General features: G+C 42.5%; 1 protein-coding gene across 1 annotated transcript in view; it reads left to right on the forward strand.

Annotated features, from left to right (window-relative positions):
- The window catches only part of CALCR (calcitonin receptor), a 79,980-nt gene that overhangs the window by 30,591 nt on the left and 34,406 nt on the right, over positions 1-14,983 (forward strand). The window contains exon 6 of the mRNA XM_068405399.1: positions 4,754-4,880. Within this exon, the coding sequence (XP_068261500.1) occupies positions 4,754-4,880 (127 nt within the window). The remainder of the gene's footprint in view (positions 1-4,753; positions 4,881-14,983) is intronic.

Raw genomic sequence — 14,983 nt, forward strand, 5'->3', positions numbered from 1 at the left:
TAATTGCATAAATTTGGGGATTAAAAAGAACCTCTTGCTGAACCTCCACCTCTAGTGCACAAGGGATGGTTGCCTTGCTCTAAAAATCTGAGTAGAAGGTGCTCCATGAAACCCCAGATAGCTTGTGCAGTGCTTAAATCAGTTCTAGCCTCAGAGTCACTGTATTATTGAATTTAAATCTTACATGCGGCACCTTAGCCTATTTCTGGTCCCAATTTTGATCTATATGTACTACATATGGATGGATATGTTCAGGTTGTGTGCCTTTTAATAGTAATTTTCTTAGTAACATTATGCAAAGCTTCTCCCTGGTTACTTCATCTGCTGCTGGTCCCTGGAAAGGTACACCATGGATGAGGTGTCCATACAGGCTGTAAAAGGGTACGCTTGGTAAATTGAGAGGCCAGAAGAAGATGGCATAAATCTTAGGGCTATACAGTTAGATATATCTGCCTCAGCTATCAAGACAGGAAGGGTAGTAAAAGAACAAGCCCCCAACATAACCATCACCAAGACTGAGTCTAGGAAACATAGAAAAATGAAATGGTTGGACTTTGTATAGAGTATAAGAGTCTGTAAGATTACAAGCTCAAAATAAGCAGATCCAAAAAACAGGTTGTGAATTCTGCTGATTTCCAGAGAGGCAGTTTGATCGGTGACTGTGATAACGTGCAGTAATCAGATACAGAGATAGCTAGAAATTCTGCCCAATAAACTGATGAATTCCCTTCCCATCCATGTAAAGATAAAGAGCACAAAACCATGACAGTAATGCTTTGAGAAAATTGGGAAGAGCACAATTTAATCTGATTTGGAGTCCAATACCCAGGCTTCAGAGTTCTTTAGGACAGTAAAGACAGCATCTGGTTAAATTGGCTACCCAAAATGGACGAAGAAGGCAATTCCTTGCAGCGAGCAAGGCAGGATCAGGCTGTCTGACTCACTCTTAACTCTGAGTCACAGACAACGCATGATCCTGACCGGTCCCAGGCCATGCTGAATGACTTGCCTTTGCGGCAGCCTTCCAGACAGCAACACACCTTCTTCTCTTTCCTCATCCACTTCTCCTTCCCCATCCGTGACTAATCCATGATACAAAGGTGACAGGAAGAAGTAGAGAAACGAATTAAAAGAAAGCGCTGCAAAATGAGAGGACAAAGAGGAAACCAAACTATGATCATAAGAAAGTGAGAATAAAGCTGTATGGGAGCAGGGTTCATGTTACCTTCAGTTGTTTTCTATCGTCTGGCTATGACAGCGATAGATTATTTGACCTTCAATAGGAGGCAAGCTGTCAATCAGACAGTCAATCAGACAGCAAGAGATGGCTTTGGGGCCATATAATAGCCTTGGACTGTAGAGGCAGCAACAAACAGCTCACAGAGGTTGCTGTTTCCCACATATAAGTCTTTCCTGGCAGAGATTAATTTTCCTTTCAGTTTTGGGTATCAAGATTCATAATGATTTGTATCACAGATGTTGCAGTACTTTCAGAAGGGAATACTGAATCAATAGTGACAAGCATCACTAAGCAATACTAACTCATAAGAGGAGACAGAGTATTCATAGAGTGTCTAACAGCTACATGCATCACATTATTGCAATATTTTTATAATTGCAAACTGAGACCCCATTATCTTATATGATAAAACACAAAAGAAAAAAGGGACTCCTGGCTCCAAATCACTTCCAATTGAATTACTAAAACAAAGACATTTGTATAAAGACAGATTGGGAGTACAGTAAGTCTAGATTTGCCAGAATAATAGATGGTGTGTTGTGGAATGCACCTACAGTCTAATCATTGCCAGGGCTTTTAAAGCGAGTTGAAGAAGGATAATGGGTGGAAGAATAATTTGTGGAAGTTTGTTGGGAGTTTTCCCTAGAGGCAACAGAGAGCATGGCAGAAAGCGTGAAAATAATTTGAAAACTAAACAAGTGAGTAGGAGAAGGAAAATAACTGGCTGGGGGTGAAAATTGGTATTCTCGATATTCATGAATGAGAAGAAATGACAGATTCACAGCGTAGATCTATGAAGAAAATAATGCTAAAAGCTCCTTGGAAGTCAAAATATCCTAGATGCAATAGAGAAGTGGAGGTAGGAACTCAAAAGTAAGGGTGACTCTCTGAGTAGGTAGGAGGACCTATCTCTGTCAAAGGAAATGTAGGAGACATGGGATAAATGTGAAACACAGGGTAACCATGAGCAGCACAGGAGACTCTGAAACTCTGAGACACAATTGATAGAGGCATAGTGACACAAAAAAACTCACAAGTTTTAGACCCAGATAACTGGCTTAGTGATGCCTTCTTGCATACTGGTTAATGAAGCAGAGTAGGAAGCATACAGAAAGATGGGTAGGGAGTGACAAGGAGCCTTCAAAAATGCCACAAAGGAATGATTAGGAAATCATGAAGAGGGCCAGGAAGAGAGCTAAGAGAGGTCAGAGAAGGAGAAAATTACAGATGATTGTCAAAACCAGCAGAGAGGATGAATCAAGTAAGGGTTTTGGTTTTGCTAGAATGTTCTCCTCTCGGTAAGGACTGTGTCAGGCACGTGCTGATGCCATTTTGACAGCAAACACTGAAGGTCAAATTAAAAAAAAAAGAGGGTATGGAAATATATGCTTAATGATCCAGGTGGGTCTTTAACATGAAAGCTGGAGTCAAGGAAAAAAGGTGGGTAACACTGAGAGGAAAGTAAGAGAGCAATGCAGCAGTAAAACTAAGAGAGGAGGTCAGGCAGGGAAAGGAGCTTGGACAGCAGGTGAAGGCAACACGCAGTGAAGGACAGTCCAATTTAACAGACGAGTAAGACTGGCAAAAGTCAAGCAGAGCAGTGAGGAAGGACAGGAATGGGAGTGGAGGCACATGTACCTGCCACAGATTATCACAAAAGACTGTCTGTCTGTACCAGTAGCCATGTAGAGAGGCAGCTGGAGAGACAAGGGTCTGCATCTCTGTGGCCAGGAGCTGAAAAGACTGCTCTAAGTAATAGGGAAGTTTTTATTTCTTGGGAATAGGGTTGGCATCACACCAATCCTGTTCCCAGGACTGCAAGAAAAAGATAGAGGGAGATGAGGACATGATAGTGTCCCAAGAAAAGTGAGGTCAGTAGCATAGGCAAAGCATAGTGATGGAGAATGGGGAGAAAGGAAGAGTCAGGACTGGATAAATACCACTAAAGCTTAGGAGCAGAAAAGGAACATTAGACTGGATTTGTGATGGGGGCAAATACAGATGGAGTAAGGACAAGAACAGTGTAGGAAAAATAGCTCCAAAAAATGGTATGTTTTGCCCAATATCCTGTCCTACAGTGGATCAAACTGAAAATGCACCTAGCCCTATATCTGGTGCTCAACAGTTGCTAATAGCTGGTGCTAAAGGAAGAATATAAAATCAGGGCAAGTGTAAAGAGATACTCTCATTCCTAGCCCCCGAGACCTGCATCTTATGGACATCCTGAAACAAAGAATCTGTCTTGGTAAATAAGGAGGTCAATAAAAGTGATGAGCATTGCCTGATGATAATGACCATAACCAGAAATACAACCTCAAGCTAAAGGAAGAATTCCATCCAATGACTCAGAAAATAGGTGTATGGAGAACTAAGAATAAGTGGCAGGTGACCCAGGAGCTAAGAAAAGAACATAAATAAATAAACAAACAAGCAAAACAAGCAGAAAAGAGTTCAGTTGGTTAGATTAGCTCTGTGTTTTTAAAGAAAGTGCATTCTGCATTAACCTCCACACACAGAGCATCAGAAAGTCACAGCCTGTGCTCCGTTCCATACTGCAAAAGACTCCTAGTGCCGCAGGGGAGGCTTGCGTCAGTGAGACAGTGATTCTTCCTCTTAGCTGGTTTTTACCTGCTGGTTTTGCCTGCCTGCTCTCAGTGATCACTGCATACAGACATCACAGCATTATCTAACAACTCCATAACTGCCTTTCTGCAATCACCTCCTGCCAGTCCTGGGCTGTGCTCCGGGGCATGGAGTGCTGCAGGGGGGTTGTTCTCTGTGTCAGGGGGAGCCCAAGGAGGTGGCATGAGGATTTGGGCATGAGTTAGAAAGACGGTTCAGGTTTGAAACTGCAGTCATGATTTGGTTGCACAAGAATTCTGCGGACTTCTCTTGGAAATTTTGCTACCCACAACAGCAGAAATCCTACCCTCCCCAAAATCAGTCACTCAGAAAAGATTGCGGCCCCTTTCGAGCAGGAAAACAGCTTCTGGTTTGGGATCTCAAATGGAGTCAGAAACATGCAGGATACCAAACCAAATTCCCCTGTAATTTAAGGGGATTCCTGCCCAAAGTTCCCATCCTGTCTCACCACTAATTCCTGAAGTAGCAAATAATTTTCGTCTGAATATTTGAGACATTGAGTCCCCAGGGAACAGTTACATATAAAGCAGTATTGCTGATGTTCATTACTTGTATTACGCGCATCTAATAATTCTCAGGGTTCTGCTTCACCACTTAATATCTCGATTACCATGAAATAAAGAAAGGCATCAAGGGCTGAGAATGTGACCAAATGGCTCTTTACAAAATGGTCTAAAAAGCATGTGATGCTAAACAGGTGTAAAAACAAAACCAAAAATTTGTCAGAGGTTATGGCTGCAATGTAAAGCATCTATTTTCCTATTGTGCCTTGCCAAAAAGCATTCTTGAGAGGCTGTTGCCAGAAGGAGCTTGTTAAAGTGACATCAGAAGACAAATACTAATTTACGGCCTGTGCTACATATTTTTCAGGAGCCTCAGCTGTCAAAGGATAACACTGCATAAGAATTTGTTTTTTTCTTATGTGCTGAACTCCGTGTTTACAATTGCCCACCTCATTGCTGTTGTGCCTAACCCGGGCCTTGTAAAAAGGGATCCTGTAAGTACTGTATGACTCCTTTCCATCTTAACACCCAAGTAAAATTACTACAGCCACAACAAAACCAGGCATTCCCATTCACCAGTTCATGACAGCGATCTGGTAAAACACGCATGGAGGGTGCAGATTCTGAGAATTTCCATCAACCTTGCTCAGATCTTTCACCGAGCAATGAAAATCTTTGAATCTGGTACAAGAGAGAGAAACCTTAGCTGGTTAGCTAAGCACATGATTGATGAACAAAGCCCTTGTTTTGCACTTTCTTCTTCCAAACCAAATTTTCATGCCTTTGACTCAGCAGTGAACTGCTGTCTAGAGGCGAGGTACAAAACTTGGGGCCAGAAGACCTGGGATCTCCTGTTTTTGTTCTGCAGTCAAGTACGGGATGAGGGTACACACACTGTACCTCACATTCTAGATTTTCCTTCCTTAAAAAAAATTCAGAAAAAAAGGAGGTGAGGTGACCTGTTAATATATTCAAGTCTCCAAACATTACTAGAAAGTGTATTTTGTTATTTTAGTAACATAATAAACTTGTAAATACATGATTGGGAAAAGAAAATGAACAGCCGGGTCAAGTTTTTAACGTGATGAAATTGCATATAGTCTTCATATGAGTATATGAAGACTTAAAGGATTGATGTTAAAAATTTACTTATTCCACCAGGTAGATTCCCATAATATTTTTATTTTAATGATGATTAACAGAGCAAATGAAGGCCTTATAGCTTGTCATTTTTTCTATCCCTACTGCACCCTCTGTTTCATTAAGTCCATTTTAAGATAACTACATCTGACTTCCTGTAGTTTGCTGCATTTATCCAGTTTCCACCTGTGCATCTTCTGAGCTTGACAGGCTCATGTGTGTGTTACTCCTACCTCCAGTATATACAGAAATACAGAATTGTGTAGAAGGAATTTCAAACAGTCACAGATATCTCTTATCTAATGGCCATAAACAGAGATGAAGGTGGTGGTATTTATTCTGCAAAATAATAAATGTGTTTCCACCCCATTAGCTCCTGCTTTTTTTTTTCTGCCTAAAGTTTCACAATAGATTTTAAATATGCAATGCCATGGGAAAATACTTACAGTGAATACATATTTATGAGGCTAACAAATACATATAATTTTGAAAGAAGGTTCTGTTAAATAACAAAGACAAAAGACAGGAGGAGCAAGAGAGGAACTTCATCCCCAACAAGACACCCACATTCTCCCAGTGATCCAGAGAGGCCATACTGCATTCTTACTCGCATATAGTTTGCTGCACAGAGTTAAACCCTTTGATGATCATTTGGTTCATGTAAAATGGTAAGTCAAGCCACTTTTTCGATATATATCTTAATTCGCTTTTTTTACCTTGTTTTTTTCCTGCTTTCTGATTATGTAATTCTCTCTATCTCTCTCTCTTATCTCTCTCTGTCTTGGATTGATCTGGATCTGAAACGATGGAAGAGAAAGATGTGAGCCCGGGTGGCCATGCAAGAAGCGAAGAAGCAATGAAAAAGGTTCAGGGACACTTGAAGAAAAATAAACAGGACACGTGTATGAACACTTATTTACATATACTGAAAAATGTTACTTGAGCTAATTTTTTGCATGTTGTATCTGAAGTAGCAGCTGCATTAATTACACTATTACTGGGACAGATTTTATAGGAAGGGGTCTCTTTTATCACCTTCTTAAATGAGACTGACCCACAGAAGAAAGGTGATCTGTGAACAGCACATTATGTTCTCCATTAAAAACCTTGGAAATATAAATAAAACTCTTGCTGCCTAATCTATAATATAGTCTTGCACATCAGGTCTGTATTTTTTCATTTTTTGTATTCCACAAGACTAGTAATTTTAATACTCAGTACTGATAAGGGTAAAAGAAGATACAGCTAATGACTGAAGGGAAACTCTGCTAATGACAAAATGATTAATTGATCAGCTCCATGGGCACCAGTAAAAATGTTTGTAGATGGGACTAAGTTTTGTCATAAATCAGTAATGGCTCAGTAATTAGAACCTCTTCCAGAAAAAACTTTAAGAGATCTTACTGTATTTTTATCACTTTCCTGTTCTAGTGGAGATACCTGTTCTCTTCTTTCTCCAGGCCCTTCTGTAGCCTCTTCACCTTTCATGTAGTAGTTTCACCCTTGCTTCTAGCATTGTATGGTGTGAAAGTTTCGATTTCAATTGCAGTTTTATAGAGTCCATAGCAAGGGCCAGTGCTCCCCTGGTAGCTTCTGGGAGCCCTGTGTGGGCTCTCATGCTTGGCCATGGTATATCGGAGAGTAAGGACCCAGCACCCATTCAGGCATGCTCCAATCACACTGTTAAGTCCCAGCTCTCTGACACACAGCTTATTTATGCCTTAATGTATAAATAATCTGTACCCCCTCTTATGTGGGTACAGCAGCAGAGCTGGTAAGGAAGAACCCAAAGCAATCCATCTTTTATTACAAGCACCGTGATTTCATCTTCTCAGTGAGGAGATGGGCATGGGCTGGGCGGAGCCTGGCACCATCCTTTCCACTGGCAGTACCTGTAACTCAGCTCTTGCTGAGGTGGAAAGTATCTTGGACATGGGGTGTGATAGACTGAAGCCTGTTCTTGCCTCCTTGTGTAGACGTAGATATACTTTAAAGATCCTGAGCTAGTTTACCACTCCAGCTGACGGTGCAGCATGCACTCTCTGTCCCTGACAGGAGCACATAGTCCCTTCCCCTTCACAAACCTTTCACTAAAGTTGCTATCACTATGGGCGTGAGGTGGGATGACAAAGGGCACTCAGTTTATCTGTACTGCCTGAAACCCTCCTCCTGGAAGCAGGAGAAACCACTAAGCTGCTTTCCACTCAGCATTATTAGTGAGACCAAGAGAAAGTGAGGAGGATTTCAGTCTTTAAAGCAAGGCCATGGTAGTAGTAATATTAAAAAATCTAGTATCCTCATGGACACTAGAACACTATAAATAATCTCACCATTGACAAATTCAAGTGAAAACCACAAGTGTATTAGGTTTTCCTCCCTATCACAGTAAAACAGTAGACATAAAAAGTTGAGCTTTGTGGGAAGATGAGGAATGTATAAAGGGAAATTACTGTGATTTATGGGGTTACAATACTGGTGACTTTCCCTGTTTTTGGAGGAATAGAGAGGGAAAGAGAGCCAAGAAAACAAAGGAGATTCGCATCATTTCAGGAACAGTGTTAATTTTAGGACTTCTTGCTATACAAATGTTACCTTCTTATCTCTTGTTGCTTTCAGTTCCTTCTGATGTAGCCTGGCAGGGCCTGGGAGGTTTAAAAACCTATTTTTCTCAAATAAGAGGCTCATAGCTGATACCAGTGAAGTTAAATGGCAAATCTGCTGCCCCGTGTTACTTGTGTTTGCCTCAGTAGTCCCAGCAGGTCCCCATGGTGCAGCCGCCCCTGGAAGCAGGGAGGAGCAGGTAGAGCTCCACAAAGGAGAAGGACGCTTTGATCCTCTGAGTTGTTTCATGTGTTATGCTTCAGGAGGCTCCATTCTTGTTAAATTAATTTGATTCTTCATTAACATAACTATTTTCAGAGTTTTTCTGTCACTCTCAAAGCATTTCCAAAGTCGTCTTAGTCCATCTGTTCCTCTATCCTGCTTCCACTAGATTACTTACAGGGGCCTCTGCCACCAGTTTAGGCCCAAAGAGATGACTCAAAGCTATTCTAGAGTATCATCTAGCTGCAAAAGCAATCAAAGACCAAACTTCTAACAGAGAATCATTGGCCAGTGCCTACCGGTCATGTGTCCTGAGTCTTCTAGTGTATCTTCTATGCTAGAAGAGGGTCAGTGTTCTTGTGAAAGCTGTCATGATCTTGCCTAGGAACCCTTCGTCTAATGAAGGGTCCAGCTGGGTGTTTAAAACATTGCCCTTCTGCTGCCTCAGGTATAGGAGTGAGGCTTGGTGAGACCAGACCCAGTGTTTATTTGTGAATTCACAAATTGTGCAAATTTTGTGCATTTGCAGATTATATTTGTGCATTGACTTCACTGGGACAAACTGGCTCAGCAAGGCTGGCCTGGAGAGAATAAAATATATTACTTGCTTTTGTGTAAGTCAGAGAGGGCCAAAGTCAGTCTCCAGTTACAGCCATGCCAAGATCTATTGAAGTCAAAGGTTTTCCACCAGTTTTTTGTCTCACCATATCATGTTCAGTGATGAAATTCTGGCATTTTTGGCTCAGCTCCAAAGTAAAACAGGGAGCAAGAGTGCCTGTTGTGGGCGAGTGAACCAAACCCATTAATTCATCATTTACAAGCAAAGGACTGAGGCTGTGCTTTAGCCTTCTAGGTGCCCCAGGATAATTTTTGTCATATACAAATAAATACCCAAATCCCATTAGTTTTCCTTTTCCTAAGCAGGCTCATGAAGACAAGCTCATGTCTCCCATCCCTCCTATTTCCCCTGTGACAGATACCTGTCTTCTCATTAGCTTTCACCAGTAAAGCAGGGAAGAGCAGGTATTTGAGTGGCACAAGTTCTTTCCTGACATAGCAAATGATATACCAGGACAGGAGAGTCACAAACTGTCTTTTGAAACAGGAACAGTGTAGTCACTAACATCTTTCTAAGATCCATTTAACTTTTTTTTCTTTACACGGAAAGGATGCCACTGGTAATTGGGAAATCTATAGACAGAGAGGGAGAACAGGAAGGCTTGGCTCTAATGCTCAAGTTTAAAGAGAAACTGTCCCAGCTAAGGAGCATTTCTGAACTGCATTAGAAAGCACCATATCGCATTTCTGAGGTTCATAGGTGTGGTGGTTGAGCCTGAGAGGTGCAGGGAAGCACAGTGCCTGATGTGCCTGTGTCTACAGGGGGTCACCCCAGGAGGTGACAGGGAAAGGAAATCCCTGCTCTGTCTGCCTCTGTCTTCATCCACAAAACAGGACTGACATGTGGAGAGGACAGTCCCTCCTGCTGCCATTGCACTTCTCTAGTAGCATCAGAATTACATTTCTCAGGGTATAATTCTTTGCTTCCTAACAGCATTTACTGTCTAGACTCCCCCTCACCAGTCCTGTCCAGCATTGCTAAGCTGCAGGGACAAGGAAGATGGAGTAGTACTGTGCAGGATGCACAGGGATGGAATCTCTTCCTCTGCAGCTCTGGCACCCAGGCACAGCTGTCATGGGATCACTGACAGTATCCTGTGCCTGTGAGCAAAGGGCAGTGTGACCTTCCTTGGAGGCAAGGGAATGAATGCGACTTCAGTTCAGGAACATGTGTTCACCTTCAAGAGGATCAATTTGTTTTATGCTGATGAATCATTTGCAAATGAAGTTTCTGACAGCAGTAAGCTCATGGGCAGTGCCAGGACTGTGCTGCACCAGTTTAACCATCATTGAAATCACTGGATTGCACTGGCATAACACTGCAGTAATTCAGATGTAAATAAGAATCTCTTCTTCCATCCTAGGAAAGATCAAGTCTTCCTCCTTCCACAAGGTTCAATGAGTTTAATGCAGACTAATGGGATGTTGTGAATTCAGAACCAGCCAATATTCAAAGAATTCTCACAAATTTTCAGGCTAGAATCAGTATCTGCCTTCATTTGAAGACAGATCTGTCAGGGTCAAATGGCATGAAAACAGAGCAGTAATTCCCATCATTTTTTCCGAAGGGTCTTTATATTCTTGTTTATGTTCTCAAAATTCTCAGAGCAATGGAGAAAACAAAGCACCATGTAATCCTGGTGGTGTCAGATTCACTGATCTGGTGTGGTGTGCTGTGCCCAGAATATGAAGTATGGATGATTAAAGGACCTTCACAGCATTCATAAATGGCACTTCTGTGGAGAGTATTTGTGGTTTATGTGGAACAACTGAATCTGGGCTGCAAAGAAGTCAGTCAGTCACTATCTCTGAGAAAGATCTGAGCTTTCTCAACAGTGTTATTATGGTAGCTTTCTCAATGGGAAGGCACCATCAAATTAACAGCTGCTATCAGGAGGGGAAAAAAGAGCTTTAAGAGTCTAAGAATAAGTATTTATTTTGGGACGTATTTCCTCATCTTCCTTTCCCCAGGAATTATTCTGTCTATGTTTCAGTTACTTGCTCTTTTAAAGCTGTCTCTATTAGTAGGCTCAGGTTTCTCAAAACTGTTGCAGCATCGCAAAAGGAGGGATGATAGCTTTCATGTAGCCCAGTCCCAAGGTATTTCTTGTCAAAATAACCCAGGCTCTGACAGATCCTGCAGATGGTATTTCAGCAGTGTGATCCCTACACACAGTCCCTTATTTAGGAGGTGGAGTGCCATTTCCTCCAGAAATGTGATTCCAGAAAGGACTTTGTACTACAAAATGCATTACTGTCCTGAAGCTGAAGGCATGAGGTCCCGGGGCTTGTTCCCAGGTTTTCAGGCTGCATCTTTTCTGCTCAGGTGAGGAAGACCTGCACTTTCAGCCACAGCAAGGATGGAGGCTGAATACCCAGCACACAGGCCAAACTACAGATTAAAATGTCTCTGTGAAAAGTGGGATTTAACCTGTCATTCTGCCAAGTCATTATGCTCCCACACTGTCTCTGGACCCTGAAGCTCTGCTGTTGTGGCAGTGGGAAGTGAGCACTCCCAGGACAGCTCTTTTCAAACTCTCAGCATCCCCCGTCTTGCTGTCATCGACTGCAATTCTCCTGCCTGGCCACAGTGGCCATTTGCAGCCACTGGGTTTTCATATGAGCTTGTCATAGGAAAGCACATGCTGGCTGTATGTGCAAAATGAGTGAATCCACTCCAGATTTGCTAAAATTCATGACATGCCTTCAGAATTGCTGCTCAAGAAGGGTGTACTTATTTTACCCTCAGGACTGAGCTATAGCAGTCCCTTAAAGGCTGTTAGTCTTTGCTGGTGTGAAGTTGTGCTTGACTGAGTTCTGACACTAATTCAATTCTCCATGCTTTACTGAGGCTTTTTATCATTTTTCCCTTTGTTTTTCCTCAAGAGATGGGAGAGGTTTGTAACTAGAAAGTGAAGATGACCTAAAAATGTGGGGTGGGACCTGGGTGACCATAAATCTCTATCAGTTACACTGTCTTCTATGCATCTGAGAGACTGAAAGGTGAATAGATGAGATGATACATCATTAGCTCCTAAAAACGCAGGCATAGAAAAATGTCAAGTAGCAACTTCTTAAATGTCAGATCAACAAGTGCAAATGCTAACGTTTGCCTTTTTGGTGGATTCTGTGCTATGCTGTATGGACATGGCATCCCTTAATGAACTCCTGCTCCTGTGCTTTCCATACAAGGCTGCCCAAATGAACAGCACATTTAAGCAGCTTAGGTTTTGTTATTTCTCAGAGAATATAAAGCAATTATGTTTATAAACTTTGCTGTTGCAGAATCAACTACTAATTCAAGATAATTCAAATTAAACTTGAGGTTGCTCTCCAAGTTTTCCTTACTGTGTGTCTTTAAAAGGATCTGCCTAAAATGTGAGAAATTTGAGTGTGAATTGGCCAGAAAGTAGATTTTTCGAAATACCTCAGAAGACGGATGTTTCCAAAAGGAATTCCCTTCAGAAGGACAGTACCATAATGTTTCCAAAACGCGATATTCTCCCTGACACTGTGCTGCCACAGGTATTTTCCTCACTGGGATTTGTGTGATTAAGTGGCAGCGCTGCCAGTGCAGTCAGCTCTGTCTGAGTCCAGGAGACCATTCCCCTCGCTCTAATGCAGGTGGCTAAAACAGGTCAGGTGAATTAAATGCAGAGTGCTCACTCCTCTCCAGGGACTGCTTCAGTCTACGCTTCTATACCGTGAAGTCAGATATCCAGGTTGGGTGAGGTGAATGCTGTCCATGCTATTTCATTGCCCTTCAGTGACTGCTGTGCAGACCTGTATTATTGCCCATTTTCAGTCATGACCCAGCCACCCTGCTCCTCTTGAAGGTATTTAAGGCCAAACAGATGTGGCCTGAAACAGAAGAGAAATAAATGAAAGGGCATCAAAGTGTCTTTACAGGTGACAGCCAAGCACATGGGGTAAGAGTATGGGAGAAGAAACAGAAATGACTTTGAGCAGGAGAAAAAGGGCAATAGACTTGGGCTAGTTATGTATGTACACGGCCTTTAGCTTTAGTTGGCAGAATGAGCAATCGACCAATGACAGGTCAGTTATTTGGATGATTAGGTTCCTTTCCTTACCATTTCACCTCTGAATAGCTTATGATTGCATACGCCCAACTGACTGTTTTCTGAATTTCCTGGTGTCCCCTCTCCCCAGCATCTTTGAAAGGGTTGGAGGCTCCACCTGGCAGCAAGTCACCCCAGGAAAGGCACTGGAGCAGAGACCGAGTGCCTCTAGAGAGTTGTCATCAAAACTATATGTGTACCTAGTCCCTAGGAAACACCTTTGCAGATCTAGATCTTAGACCTCTAACATGAGCATAAGTACAGTCAGTTGTTAGATATATTCCACATAGGCTTAAACTAGCCTGGCTTAGGGCGTGACAACAACATGCCCAGAGCTCAGGCATGGCTGCAAAATCAGCCAAGGCACCACGTGAATAGATGTTTGAGTTACCTCTGCCTTGTCCCATTTTTCTGTGCCCAGTGACTCTTGCTCAGGTGTGGTGGCGGACAGGTGCTAGAATAACTGAACCTCTTATCCCTTTTCATTGGGGATTACCTCTCACCTCTGCGAGAAGATGGCAGCAGACCTTGTGAGCATTCTGACTCCGTTCCCAGTCCAAATGAACAGCAGGTCGAGTAGTTCCTGTACTATTTGTTTAGACTACCCTGACTGCCCCTGTTTCTCCTCCTCGGTGCCCCTTTCTGACGTCCTCTCTGCCCTCCTCCATCAGTCAGGCTCATACTTAGGATGCCTTCCTGAAAAGCTGCCTCCCTCTGGCAACTCCAGTTCAGAAACCAAGCTCTTCGGGGGTGACAAGGCTGCATTTTGCTCTGCCTCACACCCTGTGTGACGCTTACCATGGTGCACCTTGCCGGCGAGGAGCGGGTGGCCGCAGTGCTGGATGTGCCACGGGAACCCTGCAGGAGCTCAGCCTGGCGCAGTGACCTGCAGAGGTCAAAGCTGCAGCCCCAGCAGAGCGATGGCTACGGCAGCCGGGACTCAAGGGTGTGCGAATGTAACCATTATAATTCCTGTCCAGAATGCCTAATTCTGCGCTGACTCCTTCGATATAGCGTAGATGTGGACACAGATGCTGTTTTAAAAATATCCCCCATCGTTTAATTTCATATTTTGCTTTCTTGTAACACAAAACCTAGGATCCCTCTGAGCAACTGTGTACATTTTGTTCTGTAAATGGTTTTAAAGTATATTAAAACATTAATCTTAGCCCAAGACCCTGTGTGCCAGGTTTCTGACTGGAACACTGTTTAATGGATGACTCATAGTAGATATATTGTATAATGGTATGATGTTCTGATAGCCAGTGATTTATAGCTACAATACTTAGTACTGTCTTGCTTTGGAAAGTCCTTTTATTGCTTATTTGTGTAACATGGATACTTGGAAATTAAGAATATTTTCATAGAATTCTGTTCTAATAACCAGAAAAAAAAAAAACCAACCAACCAAACGTGTAAGTCAGATCAGTAATCAAATTTCAAGCTATTCCTTTAAAATGCTAAGTTAAGAACGTCTGAGAATATGTTTTATTGCCTTTGAGCTGAATTTGAAGAAATTATGTCTGGCCTCTGTGGCAAGCAACACAAACTCTCCATGAGGAGAGCCCTTCACTGCTGTGCACGGGGGAGATTCGCAGAGGTGAAGAGGAACCACACTAACTGATCCTTGGTGAGGTCAAATAGGTCCTGCACACCAAGAGGCTCTCCCGCCCTCGGTTTCCATAGGGCAGGCTCTCTGGAGCTGGCAAGGACTGGTGTAAAACACAGACCTCCTAACTTACCAGCCTGAGTCCCTTCATCCAGGGAAGCATTGTGGGAACGAGGACACCCAGGAATCTGTACAACTTCCCTTTCCTGTGCCAAAACTGAGTGAGCCTTTTTATTCTGACTCAATTACTAGGAAAAATTACCTGCTCAAAAACAATTAGCAGTTTATTTCACATTACATTTTAATGTTATTGTTGGGGATTATAGTA

Source organism: Nyctibius grandis, chromosome 7 (genome assembly GCF_013368605.1).
Source record: "Nyctibius grandis isolate bNycGra1 chromosome 7, bNycGra1.pri, whole genome shotgun sequence".
NCBI classification, from domain to species: domain Eukaryota; kingdom Metazoa; phylum Chordata; class Aves; order Nyctibiiformes; family Nyctibiidae; genus Nyctibius; species Nyctibius grandis.